At 42.6% G+C, this 17,238-nt stretch overlaps 1 protein-coding gene across 1 annotated transcript in view; it reads left to right on the top strand.

The window, feature by feature from the left end:
- ILDR2 (immunoglobulin like domain containing receptor 2) overlaps window positions 1–17,238 on the top strand; it is a 52,611-nt gene that overhangs the window by 17,359 nt on the left and 18,014 nt on the right. The window contains 1 exon segment of the mRNA XM_007458140.1: window positions 14,979–15,035. Within this exon segment, the coding sequence (XP_007458202.1) occupies window positions 14,979–15,035 (57 nt within the window).

The raw sequence follows: 17,238 nt of genomic DNA, 5'->3' as shown, positions 1-17,238 counted from the left end.
GCAGGAATAAACTGTGCTCTTTTGCAGTAGGTCAGGGTTAAAAGGACTAATTCCACAAGAAGGAGGATAAACTATTGATGGAGGCTTGAAGGAGCTGAAACTTGAGCTCTTCTTCAAGGATGATCAGGACAGAGGAATGAAATTAGATCTCAGGGTCAAAACAATAATTAGCAGCAGGGTGGACAATGCATTAGAGAGGCGTGCTAGAACAGAGAGATGGGTTATGGGGAGGTGCAGCAGCACGGGTGAAAGGGTATGAGATTCTGAAGCAGAGTAATGAATTGAGAACAAAAAACACAGAAACATTTCTAACATGGAAGTGATGGATCTTGGTGACTAATGCATTAAAAAAATGAGACAGAGGGATGAGTCAAAAGGACACCATGGTTTCTAGCTAGCTGGGTAGCCAACTGTTCCGTCAACCGAGAGAGAGGCCACAGTTTGGAAAGCAGGTTGGAGAGGCAGGAGAATGAGTTTGGTTAAAAAAAAAAAAAATGGTACAAATGAACTTATTTACAAAACAGAAGTAGTCACAGATGTAGAAAACATGTGGAATATGAGAGGCCTGTGGGACACCAAGGTGGAGATGTCTTGCTGACAATTAGAAATATAGGTCTGGAACTCAGTGGAGAAACTAGGATTAGAGATAATAGATTTGAGAGTCATGAATGATAGTCACAACCATGAAAGACTAGATGAGTCACTCAAGAAGATTATATAAAATGAAAAGGGTCAAGGACAGAACCTTATGAGTCTTATATTCTAGTTTGATTTCATGTGAGTGGCCACACAGGTACTGCATGTGTATTTGTCTTGATTTCCCCTGCGACATCGGACGCTTCTCAATAGCCCTGGAGCATGAGCTCTTCAGAGGCCAGAACCAGTTCTCATTCACCTTTCTATCTGCAATGCTTAGCAGAGTGTCTAGAATAAAGAAGCTTGAATGAATGTTTTTTTTAAATGATAAATGGGCAGAATCTGTAACTAATATTTACTTTGTGCCTCTTAAATGTTAATCAGTGCTGAGTATATATTTGTTGACTTATGAAGTATTTATACAATAAATGTCTACAGTCTCAAGTGATATATACCATGGTTTAATCTCATCGGTCATGATTCTTTCTCTGGGTATTTTAATTTTTACTAGTGACAGAACCATCCGGGACTATGGTTGAAAGCAACAGAAGTAGACTCTGGCTAACCTAGGCAGGAAAGGAATTCATTGGAAGGATATCAAAATTGAAAGAAAGGCGGGAAAATCAGTCTCCAAAAAGGATAATATATTAGGGTAACACTTACTAGCTTCTGTAAAAACAACCCCCAAATCTCAGTGACTTGCCACCATAGAAGTTCATTACGTCATCTTGTCATAGTCAGATGTGGGTTAGGAGGCTTTTACCCGGGCAGCTCCCTTCCAAGTATGGCGTAGGGGTCTAGGCTTCTCCATTGTTTTAGTTTGCTGTATTGGAGAACTTTGCTCCGGGCTGCACAGAAAGAAAAAGTAAGGAAGGTCATTCATGGGGGACTTTTTAGGGGTCAGGTCTGTCAGTGACATGGGTTACTTCTCCTGTTATTTTGTTTGTGTCCAGGAAGAAAGTAAAAATGTTTTGATGAACACAGCACCATTCTGCCCCGCCAGAGATGCTCCAGGGTCTATGTAGCAAGAATTAATAGACAGTATATCTAGGGCTCCATGGACATTAAAAAAATCAACTCATCTCTTTTTTTCTGATCTTGCATTTTCTCACTCAAGAATCAGTCTCAGGAGAGAGAGTCCAGCTGGTCCAGTTGGGTAGGCGTCCACTGCTTAGCATTAGGAGATTAGTGGCTATTGGTGGCTAGTCCATCAAGATACGGAGAAGAATCAATTCCCCAAAGTAAATTGGGGCACTGTTACAAAAAAAAAAAAAAAGGAGAATGGATGTGAGATGCCCCAAAAAGCAATAAATATCCACCAAAGTGATGCCATTACTCCATCTACTACTAACATTAATGTACACTGATAATAATTTGACTTCGCAGAATTTTTCTATTACAACCTTGTAATGTAGGAGAGCAGGCATTATTTCCCTCGTTTTCCAAATGCAGAAATTAATGTTCAGGTTTTGTAATTATTATCCCCTTCAAAAAAAAGTGTCTTTGATCAAACCCAAGTGTTTTGATTCCCAGCCTCATCTCTTTCCACGATACCACACGACCTGTCTATATTAAGAAGCTATAGAATGCTCCCCTGCATAAGTCATGTTTTTAAAAATGTTGTTGCTGCTTTAGGCCATAGGTAAAGATTTTTACTTGTCCCAGATCTGCCTAAGTATCTCATTTCATTTCTCGGTGAAACCTATAACCAATGCCTATAACCACTAACCTGGGCCCTCACTTCCAAGACATAGCTGTTTTCGTCCAGATCGCGTATCTCCCCACTGAGCATGACCCACCTTCTTTTCCCCATACATCTGAACCATCTACAGATCGCTTCAGATGCTTCTTTCAGAGGTTTCAGAAATATCCAAAGATGTGATTCAGAGAAATGGGAGGATAACTGCTGATTCAACACTAAATGCAAACATTATACTGAACACTCTTTAGTCTCTTTTTGATGACTCAGAAGGTAGAGTCATTCTGAAGCTGGAAACGCATGTGGTGTTTAGGGTGCTTTGAGATGACAGTGACAGGTACCTTAGAAATATTTAGACAGATGTCTGGGATCGTAGGGCCATACCAGAAGACAGTCATAGAAGGTGGAAGTGTCCAGAAATCTGCCACCCTGAGATTAGACATTGGTCTAGGATCAGTGGCGGGAACAGTCTGTTTATAACCTGGAACCATGCCACTGTTTGGATAGGAATAAAGTTCCCTCGGTCAGCTCCAGCTGGCAGGAAAAGGACTTCACCATTCAGGAAGGCTCAAGTAGGGAAGTTGTTTTAAAATCTAAAAGCAGCTCGCCTTGTTCTTACTTCTTTCTATGCACAATGTAAGGGCCTGACCCCTTCTTTCTGATGTGTCATGTGGCAGCTTGTTTTTTAAGGGCCAAGTAGATAAAGGAGGGGAAGGGCCCCAGTGGAAATATGGCTGGATGAACACTTGTGCCTCTGGGCCGAGAAAAGAATAACAGGACATGAGCCGAGAGTGTTCAGAATTAAAGCTAAGAAAGACTTTCCTAAATGGTAAATAACAATTTTTGGAAATTATGGTTGGCTGAAGGAGATTATAGAGACTCCCTCTCTGATGAGCTTTCAACATGGAACAGGTTCTCTTGTCCAAAATATTAGGATAAACAAGATGGCTTTAGCATTCTTTCTATAATTTTGCCTTTATCTAAAAGATCCACAGATTGCAGAATTAATTCTCTGTATAGGGTGATGCCCCAAATACTGCTGTCCTATTTCGTTTTAATATTGTTTCTGTTTTAGAAAAAAATGATACGTTTATTATAAAAATTTCAAACAAAACGGAAAAAGAAGAAAATCTCTCTTCAAACTCTCACCATCAGAGCTAACTATTGTGTTCTTCAGAACTCTTTTAATGGCAAAGGACAGATTCTCAAACTGCCTTAGGGGACCTTTTTGGCTCAGATAACCAATAAGTCCAAGGGTATTCCTAGCTTCAAGCATGGCTGAGTCCCAGTGTTCAGATTATGTTTTAAAGAATCTCTGTCTCCTCTGTGTTAGCTGCATTCCTGGGCAGGCTGTCTGCAAACCTGGCCCCTAGCAGGTCTTTAACACCTTTGCTCTCAGGAGGATAAACTGCCTCTCTCCACAGTGTCAGCAAACGTCCTGTTATTGCAGAGTGGCATGTAGGGTACCACCAGCCCCAAATGAACCATATGAATTGAAGGCCAAAGGGTAAAGGACCGCCTCCTAAAGAGAAGTTGGACATTTGTTTCCAAATGAAGAAGAAAAGAATGCCAGGCAGGCAAAAACACACAGTGTTAATATTTTGTGGAATTCATCAATTTCTGCTGCTTTTTAGGCCAAATGCCATGCTATTTCAGGAGGCCAGAAATAGGCTTGCTCCCAGCAGGTCCTTGTGAGTAGGGGCTAAGTTGGGATTCATTATTCCCTGTGAAGAATAATGCCACAGAATTACCTTTGTTTTCCTGTCGTGCTTCTATTTTTCCTTCCATTTCCTCCTGTGACTTATCCAGAAGTAAACGTATATTACCCAGACAAGAGGTGGAGAACAGGCATGCATTAATTTTTTTTTAAAAAAATCACATTATTCACAATACTGCGCCTGAAAGTGTTATTCCGGTCTAAAATCAACCTTTCTGCCCATTAGTATTTAAAAGCCATCAAGAACATAATAAGAAATCAGGGAATTCTTGGGAGGGGACAGCTCGGAATTTGTGATGGGCTTTAGGGATTTTTGATGGAAGTCTTTTGCTATGGCTGTGCAGAAATACTCACCCCCGTGTCAGTGCTGCCTCAATTTGAATCCTGTCCTACCTCCACCCCCAGGTGGAGTTCTGGCTGTTTAGAAAGGCTACTTGTTGCCAAGACTCCCCTTCTCTTCCTCTTTACCAGCCCTAGCCTGTGCTGCTAACCAGGAGATGTGCCGATTAAAAGGGCTTCAGCTCAGAGAGTTCCCATGGCAACAGCCTCCTCCTCGGAGGTCTTTGTTGCCTGCTCCAACTTTGATCTCTGAGAGTGGCTGCTGCTGTTTCTCTCAAAGATTTACAAACAGAGGAAGAGGGGGAAAGAATTGGAGGAGGAGAAAGAGAAGTTGACTCCTGGCAAAAGGGAGAGAAGGAATTAATTACCGAGTCACACTCTAGCCATAAATCTGGAGGTTACGCCTTTGGAATATCTTTCAATTTGGGCTGTGCCCACATTTTTCCTTTGCAGACTTGATTATACTTCAGATGTCTTGGCTTCACATGAAAGACGTCAAGGGGAGTTGACTCCTCTAGGAGGATGCACCTACCCTATCTATCTTCAGATTTCCTGAAGAGCTGAGATGACTGCACTGCCTCCCATGAAAGGGGGGACACAAAACTTATAATGGGAGGGAGCTTTTTAGGCCTCAGCCCCGCTGGCTTTTCTCCCAGCTGGCCTACTCTGCCCTGAGCTTACCTAGATGCCTCTGTTGGTTTGGGTTTTGAGAAGAAAGCAGAAAACTGTTGAAGGGGTGGAGGAGAAGGCGGAGGCAGAAAAGTCAACCAGGCATCAACTAGCATCTGATTCTGGTTAATGGCTGCCAAAAATGAGCTTTCTACCATCTGAGCAGTGGAGTGGGGTTTGGGGTTGCTCCGAAGACTAGGGATCATGCCTTTTACCCTTTGCAGGAAGCCTCTTCTGGCCTTCAGACCTCTCCACGGCATAATCGCAACCTTGCTCTTTGGTAGGCACCCCGCGATAGAGTCAGTTTTGCTTCAAGCGTGATTTGTATTTGAATTATGATTTAACTTTTAACGAGTCTCTTTTGCATACTATGTCCCTAGCACAGGAAGGATACGAAATTTTAAAATGGCACTGTTTTGTCCCTATGAAAATTACTGTCTTTCGGTAAAGATAAGCATTATATTTCTGAAGCAATGAGAGAACAATACAAGAAAAGATTAAAACTATACTTGATATTAAATATCTAGGCTACTGATTCTCAAGAGGGGCCTCTTTGGACCCCCCCCCAAACGATACTTGGCAATGTCTGGAAACACTGTGGTTGTCCCGTCTTGTGGGGTACCATGGCATCTAGTGGATAGAGACCAAGGAGGCTGTTGAATATCCTACAACGCACAGGGCAGCCCTCCTACCCCCAACAAAGGATTATCTGGCCCCAAATGTGAATAGTGCCAAGGTTGCGAAACGCTGATCTTGACCAAAGGTCAATCTGGATACTGGATAAGGTCCACTGTGAAGAGCAAGGGCTTTGGGGTCAGATATCTGTGGACTCAGTGCATCAATATAACCTTCAGTTAAGTCGATGTTGACGAGTCTCGGTTTCCTCATCTGTAAAAATGGGGGAGGGAAAATGAAAGTCACATGGAAAACCTAGTATGAGGATTAAATAACACAGAATACAAACTCAGTAAATGTCAGTTCCCTTCTCCTACCGTTTCCTATACCCCACATCTCATTGCCAGGATGTCATCCCTAATTTGAGGGAACCCTCTTTAGGGAATTCTGTGTTCCGGGACTCCTCCTAGAGAGCTGATTTTCTTTTAGCCCATTCCATGGGCAGAGGCTTTAATGAGCCATCTGTTAATTGGCAATCCTATTACGAATAGATTCATGTTTTCTCAGTGACATCTGTGCAGTGCCTTGCAGTGGTGACCCTAATCAGCCCTGTGGGAATCTTCCTGCTTTCAGGGTGTTCTGTCCCAGCGTGCCGACTTTTGCTTGCTATGTTTTGGTAGCTGTTGGAAGCCCCCGTTTCTCAGTTAATTACAGGGTGTTTACTACCTAACCTAAATACAAGGATTAGGTCGCAGAGGCCATTTGATGAAGTCTGGAAGGGTTTGGGGAACACCTAAGACTTGGATTAGGATCTGGATGGGCCTGGAAGGACTTTTGATAGTGTGACCTTATCATTTATTGTCCAAATTAGAATACTCTTGAGAGTGAAAAGGGGAGACTTTCAATAATTTATGTCAAGACAACAGGCATACTGGTATGATGGGCACCCCATCTTTAGAGATGATCACCTGGAAAGCTCTTTTTTTGATTGAAGAGAACAGAAGATCCAGAGGAGCTGGGATCAAATTGGTTTCAGCTCACCTTCACCTGCTGCACCCTGGATGTTAGCTGGCATTCTAATTATGGGGACATAGGGATGTGCACATCTCCATTCATTTACTAGAAGCAAAGGGGCCCAGCAAAGAGGTGGTGGTTTGCAGTAACAGTTGTTCACTGAAAAACGTGTGCTGAGATTTCTGACGGGTAAACGATGTCCTTTAAGGTTCTTCACTGCCCTGGGTTGTGAAGAGAACAAACGAGGTGCCGAAGGCGCCGTTTGCCCTCCCCTCACCCGCAGCCACCCAGTCCCGCTCTGCGACTGCTCTCCCTTCCCTCCCCCGCTCCCTCGAAGCCTTTATCCCGCCTCACTATTTTTGCTTCACTTGTTGCTCATCACTGTGGGAGGAAACTCGGCCTTCAATTAGTGAGCATTCCTGAAGCCCGCGGTTGCCGTGGTTACCCAGGCGGGAGCTGGAGCAGCTGGGTCAGCCCGCCGGCCGCATTGTAGTCGACAGAGCCGGGAGGCAGCAAAAATGCGAAGCCGGTGCGCGGGAGGGAGGGGGACGGGCCCCGCCGAGGGGAGGCCCTGGAGGCCCGCGGGAGAGCGGGTGTCGCCGAAAATCGGCTCAGCCCTGGAAAGAAAGAATGGCAGCCCTTGAAAGCCGGTCAGGAGACAGCCATGGCATTTTTCTCCAAAGCCAGCTGCCGCTATTCAAGTGTGCAGGTTTGAGTTCACACGGTGCAGTGCCTCAGAATTTGCTCTGGGAAATGCTCCATGCTCAAGCCCCTCACACCGAGAGGGGGCTGGCCACGGAGGAAAGGGCAGGAACTCTGACAGTCCGAGACCTACCAAGCTGTGTGCCCCTCCGTGTCTGCCGTGGACCACCTGGGCTTTTTGGGTTAAGGAAACTAGCCGTTCTTGATATCTTTGCATCTGAAGTGTCTGTGCAGGTCTGATAGTTGGAGCACAGGGAGCTCAGGAAATCACACTGGGCACCAAGAAACTCAATTTCCTCCCTCCATTAAATCCCACCCTGCTCCGTATCATTTTGGAATCAAATCTAACTGTCTTAGTCATTTCATCTCAGGCCAAGTTGAGCACGTTATATTACTAATAACACTTTGCATCTACTCACTCTTGAGGGCTAGGGGGTTGGATCACTATAGCACTTTGCAAAGGCAGAGTGCTTTGCAGTCATTTTTATTATTGTTTATTAGTTTATAGCAGCATGGTGAATGCCTTTTAATTAGCTCATACTGTGTTATGATGTATTCAGTCATCATTTTCTGGTCACAGCTTTAAAAGGTGCTGAAATTGTTAACCATCTCCAACACTCCTATATCCAGACATTATACTTTAATTATGTAAGTACAGCAGTAATGCCACAAACACAAATTTCTGTGTTGCTCACTGCAGATACTAGGAGATTAGAAATGCTGCACATGTCTAACATTTCTAAATTAAGAATAAGCAAAGCTTGAGGGGGAGTGAGATACTGGGGAAAAAAGATAGGGATGGGGGTGAGTAGACCCAGGTTCTACTCCTGGTTTATTAGTCAGCTGTGTAACTTTGGGTAAGATTCTTAAGCTCTCTGAGCCTCAGGTTCCTGAAAACATGGAGTGGGTTATGGATTAGATGACCTCCTAGATCCTTTCTGGCAATACAATCTAATTTTAGAATTCTGTGTGAATAGAAGTCAGTGCCTTAGGCCAAGCTTATAATCACTGCCACAAAGCCTGAAGCATTTATTAACAGTTAATTGTAGATGGTCTGATACTACTCATTTTGTGGAGAGAATTCACTGTAAGAATTATTCACTATAATTTAAAGTGAGCTAAAACGAAAGGGACAAAGAAAAAAAATACACACATGAAATGCTTAAATACATAGTTTACATATAAAAGAAAGGGAGGCTATATCCACATTTGTGATGGATAATCATAATCTTTATTTATTGAATGCATGGTTGCCATGGGAATATAGAATAAAAACAGGGATGTGTGTGCCCTTGGGAAATTTCCAATTTGGGGGGATTCCAAACAGCCATAGAAACAATTTTACACTTAAAAGGGCCAGAGAAAAACATCTGCTCTCCTCAAAGATTTAGGAGAGAAACCTTTTAGAGGGTTAGGATCTGAGAGGTCACGGGTGGATACAGTACATCCCTGAAAATGGATCCAGGGCATCTCAGGAAAGCCTGGAAGTGGGATGAAGCCCAGATGTCCATTAAGCAGAAGGGAAAACAAGGGAACCTCAAGAAGCTGGGGAAGAAAAACATTCTAGATCATCCCGAACAGAAGGTTCATTTGTATGATATATTTGCAAAACTGAAAAGGACTCCAAGTTAGTACGTTTCAAAGAAATGAATGGAGATAACTGTGCTGTCAGCAGTGTTGACATCACAAGGACAAAGCAAGTATTGTATTCCCTTCTTTTCATAAGGTCCAATGCATTAAATAACGTGTCTTTTGTCATCAAATAATTGAGTAGCCGATCTAGGATCTGAAAACAAGTTTGTCCTACATCTAGAACTTGGACTAATGATCAGAGCTTGGATTTAAGTTTTAAGACTAGAGACAAAAACCAATTTGGGGCGCATATTGTATCTCTCTGTAATGGCTGCCTTGAAAATACCCTAGCCTCGTGGCTTTCAGCTTGTGGGGGTGGAATGAGGTGGTGCTTCAATCCCCTGAGATGGCAAGATGGCATTTGGGGATATTCCCGTGAGTAGAGGATGCTCCTGGCATTGAGCCCTGAGTCCAGGGGTGCTAAACGTTCTCCATTATATAGAATAGTGCTGAATGAATGAATGGTTCCTTCATATGCTCATTCAGAGTCCATTTGAGCTGGATAAAAGGCACTAACATGAGCAGTAAATCAGAAGCCCAGCATAGAAAACAATGGGGATTTACTACTGGGAAAAGTTCAAGGTCCTGACCGGTGAGGTGCCTCCTCATGCCACGCTGTTGGGGAGGCAGAGGGGTTTCCATCCTGTTAGTGGAGGCACATGTAAAGGAATCACGGCAGCTGAGAGACAAGTGCTCTCATGAAACCGGGAGCATGGAGGAGGATGCAGCCTCTCAGGGCAGTATTCTTACACGGCTCTGTCGGAACATATTTCAGAGTCTTGTAGACTGTGTGTGGTAAGAATTTGAATGAAGCAGAAGATTGAGAAGTCCATTAGCTGGTTATCTTAGTAAAGAAGGTAAATACATCCTGCATTGAGGGCCTGACCGACCAAGAAAAGGGTATCAGAACCTTGGGGAAATGTCACCGGGACATGGTTTGTTGTGAAATATGTGAAGATGATGCCATGGGTAGGAGAGGAGTGGGAAACCAGGCAAGGACTGTGTCTCTGGGGGAAGGCCTCATGACTGGGGGAACCTGATCAAAAATGCGCAAAAAAAAAAAAAAAAAAAAAAAAAAAAAAAGCTAATGAAAATGGGATTTAGCAGGAAGAAAGTCCTTTGACCTCGCTGAATCATATGACCCAGAAGCAGAGAAGTAAAGCCGAATTCTTAGCCTCACACTGCTGGACAAGCTGCGTGGGCGAGCCTGGCGCTTTCAAGCATAGGGATCAAGTCTTGTTCTTCTCTGCGTCTCCACCAGGCACAATATACATTTTTCTTTGTTGAATGAATGAATTGGAGACATTCCAGAAGTGAACTTGTTCTCAGGAATATGTACCGAGAGTTCAGCTGGGGATAACTTCAAGGTGTCAGTGGCAGAAAACAGCTGAAACAGGGAATTATATAGGTAAAATCTGTAAGTTGTTTTATTCAAAGTGATTGTTTCTGCCCTCGTCATTCAACCCAAAATACATGAATGTTCTGGGCTATGATGATTGTGACCGTATGGAATGATACTGGCACTTGGCATGTGTGCGTGTACAAACCAGTAGTATGCCTGATTCATTTGGTCTATTCATGTGGAAATTTCTTAAAAGTAATGGATTCTGCAAGGTTTGGGGAAAACTCTTTGAAGTGCTTATGTGAAAACTGTACTTTCTACTCATAGTTTGAGCTGGGGTTTGAAAAGAGTAAATTTGGCTTTCTGTTTGCTGGGTCTGTTTTCCATCCTTTTCTTAGACATTAAAGTGACTTGTAATTGCCACTCTGAGTTCTGGAAGAATGACAGTGATTCACAAGTGTTGGTAAAGTGCTGCTGAAATCTGGAATGTATTTACTGCAATTGTTTGGACTGTCTACCATCAGACCTTCATTGGATGTGACAGAATAGAATAGAGTAGAATAGGAAGAAAAGTGAGAGCATTTCTAACTGGCAACAGCATTTTTTAGGAATTGTTAAGCAAGAGGCTGGAAGCAAAATGACTTTTAGAAATATAGGATTCCAGCATAAATTCACTTTTTAAAATGCCTTTAGCTCCAGGAAAATATAGGTCATGGTATAAAAGCCAGAGAGCTTTGCTCTCTCTCTCTCCCTCTCTACTGTTGACATAACATAGTGGTATAATCTGCTATCCCCAAACTCCTACTATGTTCTGAATTCTGAAGACATTTAATTTTACCCACTTTACTGCCAAAGTCTGTCAGCCATACCACCCTGGGGCTAACACTACACGGGTGCATTATGGGAAGGCTTCCCCATCTTCTGAAGTGTCTGTCAGCTATTGGCCGTTGCTTCAGGGAGAATGAGAAGCTTGATGTATGTCTTTCTGTTGGAGTGACAAGCTTTGTGAATCTCCTGTCCATGTTTCTTATTTTAACTTTTTCAATTACACGTGTAAAAAAAATCTAAAAAATGAAAGCCCCTTCATTGTTCTTCCACGATGCCCATTCCAGTGCCCCAGAAATAAGGGCCAACAATTTGGTGTGTCATACTGTTGCTTTCAGATTTTAATTTGAACATAGGTGCCTAGAGCTTATATTCACTAACATTCTGTGTGCAGTAGTGTCAGAACACCATCAAGGTGTTGTTCTAAACAGCGCGTGGGGAAATCCAGCTTTTGTGTTTTATCCATCATAATCCTATCTGTGTACATACACCCCACAGTGGTTGCAAGCACATGACCTCTGGGTTCTATACAGTCCCCAAACATATTTTGTATGGCTTGTCCAGTGATTTTTTAAAATCTATGAATCAGTTGCCAACATTTGAAAATCAGGATGTTTCACATAAAAATCTGGGGTCTGGCTAATATTGAAAAATGGGAAGATTTGCAACCCTGAAGACACTTTTCTGGGAGGCAACAATTGGCTAGAGGTGCATAGAAGCAGCCCCTACAGACACAATATGCCATTTGCCACACACCCAGCTGCTCCCAGTTGTATGACATTTGACCAGCTGCACTTGTTTGCATTATCTACTGGTCCGTATAAATATATGGAATTGAGTTTGCAACTCTGATCACTGAGTATCAGATTTGAGAACTGAAAATGTTATGGATAGGGTGACCATCTGAATAATTGTCCAAATTAGAACACTTTGGAATTAAAAGGGGTGCTTATTAATAATTACACCAGGACAACAGGCATAAACCAGGACTGTCCCAGACAAACCAAGATGTATGGTCTCCCTTTTTATGGATCTCTTCATTCAACCGCTTCATTTGACTGATGAGAAAATTGAGTCCTAGAAAGAGGAAGCAATCTGTCCATAGTGGTCACCAACTAATGTCAAAGCGGCCTTCAGTACCTTGACTCCCGGTCTACTGCTTACTCCAGTAGAATATGCTCTATATAATATGTGTGAGTACCATATCCTCCTTGAACGTATGGATTCTTTTATAGTTAATTATTATCACATAGCTAATTTCCTGCGAGAAATTGTATGCAGATCGATAGCTTATATCATCAATAACATTTCTGTTATGAATGTAATTAATGATTTGGGCTACAGCACATAGAGGGATGTTTAAAACAGTGGTAGGCTTGAGAACTAGAGAGTAAACACAATAAAAGCTTCTCATTTTACTATATACAGTAAGATATATTTAGAAGTACTAATCTGTCCATATTAAAAAAAAACACCATTAAGTAAGCATCTGATAACTGCTTTGCTAAAAGCACAGTATATTGACTTTTATTTTAAAATATTGACTTCTTGATCATTGGCTGTTGGCTGTGATTAATACTAATTATGCCTTTAAGAGATGTCCAAGATCCCATATCCTTGACCACCTGTCTATTGCCTTGTTGAACTTCCAAGAGATATTTGTACAGAGAACATTCCATGTGAGACCAATGCATGCTCTTAATCACTTGCTTGGACTTTGGCCCCAAATCCCTGTCTGGTCGCCTACCCTAGGGAAATGGACTAGACCACGTGTGAGCCTTGGGGAACCTCCTAGCCTTTCATGTTGGCCAGCCCATCTCTCCTTCAAGATGCCCTTTTCCAATGACCTACTTGGCTCCCACTTGACTTTCCAAGAGACCTTGCAAGCACCAAACCACTCTTACCGTGTCAGCTGCACAAGATGGAAGACAGAAAGAAGGAAACCCTTCTTGCCAAAACCTAAAACAGAGCTAACTTCAGGATTTCCCTGGCGGTCCAGTGGTTAAGACTACGAGTTTCTACTGCAGGGGGCAAGGGTTTGATCCCTGGCTGGGAAACTAAGATCCCACATGCTGCACGGCGTGGCCAAAAAAATAACTAAATAAAAAATAAAACAGAGTTAACCTAGTGGCCCACTCCATGCTTTCTTTTCCTTGGAATGTACTCTGGTACTGATTAACTTTTCAAATGTGGGACCATGACCTGTGCAGGAGACATGACTGGGACACATTTTACCACACTGGCCTTGTATAGTTGAGGAGAGCCAAGAAAAATAAAGTGAGCAAAGAGCCCTTTTACCTGACTCCCTAACACCTTGCCCCTGCTGCAGCATCCTCTCCTAGCGCCTTGGAAGAACTTCTTTTTCTTTGACTTTTGTCAGAGCTGCTTTCCTATGGGGTGATTTGATAGAGGAGAGGATCAGTGACCAACTATGATCTTTAGACTCTAAATATAAACCACACACATGGGTAACTTTTTCTCTAATGCACCTCAACAAACTTCAACAGGAAAAGTTGTTTTCTAATGAACCAAAGAGACCAGACCCCTAGAGGTGTGTTTTCTAATGGTGATGTGTGGCTACAGAGCCTTTGAAGTATTAATATTTTGGTTACATTGGTACAAGTAAAAATATTATGAAGGTAATTTCATCTTTAAAAAAAAAACTATTTTAATGTGATTACTAGGAAAGCTAAAATTACTGGTCGCTCACATTTTATTTCTACTGGACAGAGCTGTGCTAGAAGCATATGTCATGCCCATAAGTGAAGTAAGATTCAGTTGCAGGCTTAGGAACCATAGTGACCTTTTGCCATCACAAGCCTCAAAGGAAGCGAGTTTGCTAGTTGTTTCCTAGTGCAACTTGTTTCTTAGCAAGGCTGCACTGTGGTAGAGAGAACCTGGTACAGGGCAGAAGTCCTGTTACAGCCTTTATATTTACGTGGATATGAGAACGTAGTGGAAGCATTCAGTACTTCTTTCTATATAAACCAGCCTAGTTTTTCAAAGGACTAACCTCCTCCCCAACCTCTTCCAGTGTGTTGTTTCCTGCACAGCTCTTTGCTTCTCAGAGCCCCGAGGGGCACCTGTTCTGACACCAGCCCTTAAGCTTCTGTGCCATATCACGCAGAAGGCTCTTGGGTCCATACCATGCCAGCTGTGGGTGCCATATGGAAAAGCCATACCGTGTACATACGTACAGAGTATTTCTGAAGCCAGAAGGAGTGTCGAAGAGTGTATAACTGATCTAGCTTTATCATTTCCTTGCCTTTGAAAACTTTAATCATTGAAATATCTTTAGGCTATAAATAGAATCATGTAGGGAGATAATTCTGAGTTAAAACCAAATATGTACTTTTGTTTTTATATGGACATGGGACTGTGTATGGATGTATGAAAATGTAGGTTGAACGTTTGGATACAGACGGGTTTGACTTTCCAATAATATACGTGGAGTAGGATGTATAAATGAATGGAGATGGTATATGTCAGTCTGCTCAAGCAGGTTTTTTCATATTTGAAGCAGAGATTTCCTCCTTCTGTAATAGTTGGAGAGAAATTTCTGTTTCTGCTTCTGCCTGGTTTAGGTGCAGAGTTCTTAGGTGGCTGCCAAAGATTGCTGGAGAAGGTCATTCTCTTGACTGAGCCCAGCCTTGGTGACGTGCATCTCAGGACACAGACAGCATGGATCAATGGCCCCATGTAGGGATGGTGCTAACTGGAACTAGGCTTCAGGCTGTGTTTTTCCTTTGGAGTAACCTCTTTACTTCTTTTCCTTCCACTTCTTTTAGGCAGGACAGGGCTGCTTGCTGATCTCTTGCCCAGTTTTGCTGTGGAGATTATGCCAGGTATTCAGTCATTTAACTCTGTATTTGCTTAATTTGCTCTCCCTCCATCTGTCTTCCTTCTGCATTAGTTACTAATTGCTCCTTTAATTTATTTGTACATTTGTCTATATATGTCTGTGGTATTTTCCAGGATGAAATTAAGCCTATTGGAAGAGCCTTCAAATTGTATTTCTTCTGTTACTAGGCCCTAAAAGAATAGTGGTAATTAAAAATAGGCTGAGATGGGGACCCAGTCCTTCAGTGTCAGGTATGCAGGCCTTTTCACAGTCTCAGCATCTCAGCTGCACCCAGATAGCTATAAGTATCCTTAACGGAGTGGTTATTAATCTGCATTCCTTATTCCCGAAGTTTTATGTTTACCCATTCATTAGTGTACAACCATGTTATTCTGAATTGCCTTTTATAACTTTATCAAAACATTTTTTCAAACCTTATGAAAGCTATGCACCCCTCCTCCCTTGAAAAGTACACATTTAGAGATCTACATTGCTTTGTATACAATTTCAGGGGCTTCTTGGCCCCCTAAGTCCCTGGGGTCCATGGACCCTATGTCAAGGACACCTGCACCGAATGTACACCTCTGTCTTTTTATGTAGCTTCTATTGGACATACCAGCTAGACAAGCCAACATCAGTTTCATGCTGCACTATGGCCCATCACGGAAGAAGGATTAGAGAGAAACAAGAATGAACTATGGGAGAGGACATATCCAAAGGCAGGGAATAGGAAAGGATATGATTCAGCCTTGCTTTGGAGAGCTTCTGCCAAAGGGTTAAGAGCTGCTTAATAATTGAGAGCAAAAGAGAGAAACAAAATAATCCTGGCGATTGGTTTTGACTTGATTCAGGTTTTAAGAAGCATCCAGAGTCTTCACAGTTGAGCTTCACTAATTATTCTTCCGTGAATTCTCCTGATCCTTTCCCATGAGCCGGCCAACCCAAATACAGACATTCTTTTTACTGATGTCGATCCCAAGGACGCAAATAGATATTTCTTTGTGATCCGCCTTATCCAGAGTTCCACCAATTTGTACGCATTTGCTCATCACAAAAAAAACACTGTTACGCTGCATTGCTTCATACTAGATGTTATATCCCACAGTCCCAAGGAAAAGTTACTGTATTTTTCATATCTGATCCTGGTCTCCTGAATTTCTCTCCCTTTTGACTCCAAGAGTCCTTTCATGGATAACATTCTTTGTTTCTCCAAGGTAACCTGCCAGTCTTTTATCCTTGACTGCCTGACCCAAGTTGTAGCCACCATACCACACATCTCATCTAATCCTCAGGGCCCATACCTATCTCAGGCCGCATTGTGTTATTATGTTAGTGCTAAGGCACAGGCCAAAGCCCTCAACTATACACTGTCCTCAGCAAGAATGCTCTCCAGAACATTCTAGCTGGGTACAAGGCCTTCTCACTTCCTGAATAGAGGGTGACCTGGTTATTCTGAGTGTATTTCTGATGGGTGAGTGAGGAGGACCATTCAGGAAACGTTAAGTTGTTTGTTTCCTCTCTGAGGAAATTATGTTCTAAACAAAGGTCAGATAACTTTATCATTATCACAAAACCCTTTATACAACCAAAATATCATATTCGCAAGCTCCAACTGAATGTTCCATTTCACTGAAGGAATATTTAAAAACTAAACTTCAAACAAAACAATGTGTACTTGAAGTTGATTGCAAAGGGATTTTTGGTAGATGGTTTTCAATCAAAATGAATTGCTTTAATCTCTTGCTTTGAAAGGAAATCATGGCTCATTCCAGTCCGTCCCAGGCCCCCCCAGTGGGACACTGGATCCTATAGCCAAGTCCCCAAAGCATGACATCAGGTCACTCCAGGGCCACAGTCACTTTTATCTAAGCCAGATGGATTTGTTTCCTTTCTCTTAATCTCTTAGATGGGCAAGTGAATTAAATTCACGTTCAGCCTCTGGCAGAGCAGTGAAAATAGCAGACGTTAACAAACGTGGTCAGATATACACGTGAGAGCCTTCCCAGTCATCCCAGTCCTGAGCCACTTTAGTCCGTGGTCATGCTGGCTGTGTAGCGCGGTCAGCTGGAGTGTGATCAAGCCATTCTTGGGGAACAGGGACAGTATCTTCTCTTCGGAGCCTATGTCTCTAGTTTTCTTTAGCAAAGGGTTTTGATCTCAGCACTGACGCTGAGTACAGGAAAGATGTTAAGAGGCATTCAGTAGGG

The sequence above is a fragment of the Lipotes vexillifer genome, unplaced genomic scaffold (assembly GCF_000442215.2).
Source record: "Lipotes vexillifer unplaced genomic scaffold, Lipotes_vexillifer_v1.1 scaffold189, whole genome shotgun sequence".
Taxonomy (NCBI): Eukaryota; Metazoa; Chordata; class Mammalia; order Artiodactyla; family Lipotidae; genus Lipotes; species Lipotes vexillifer.
The sequence above is the reverse complement of the archived record's forward strand: the minus strand, read 5'-3'. Positions and strand labels throughout refer to the sequence as shown.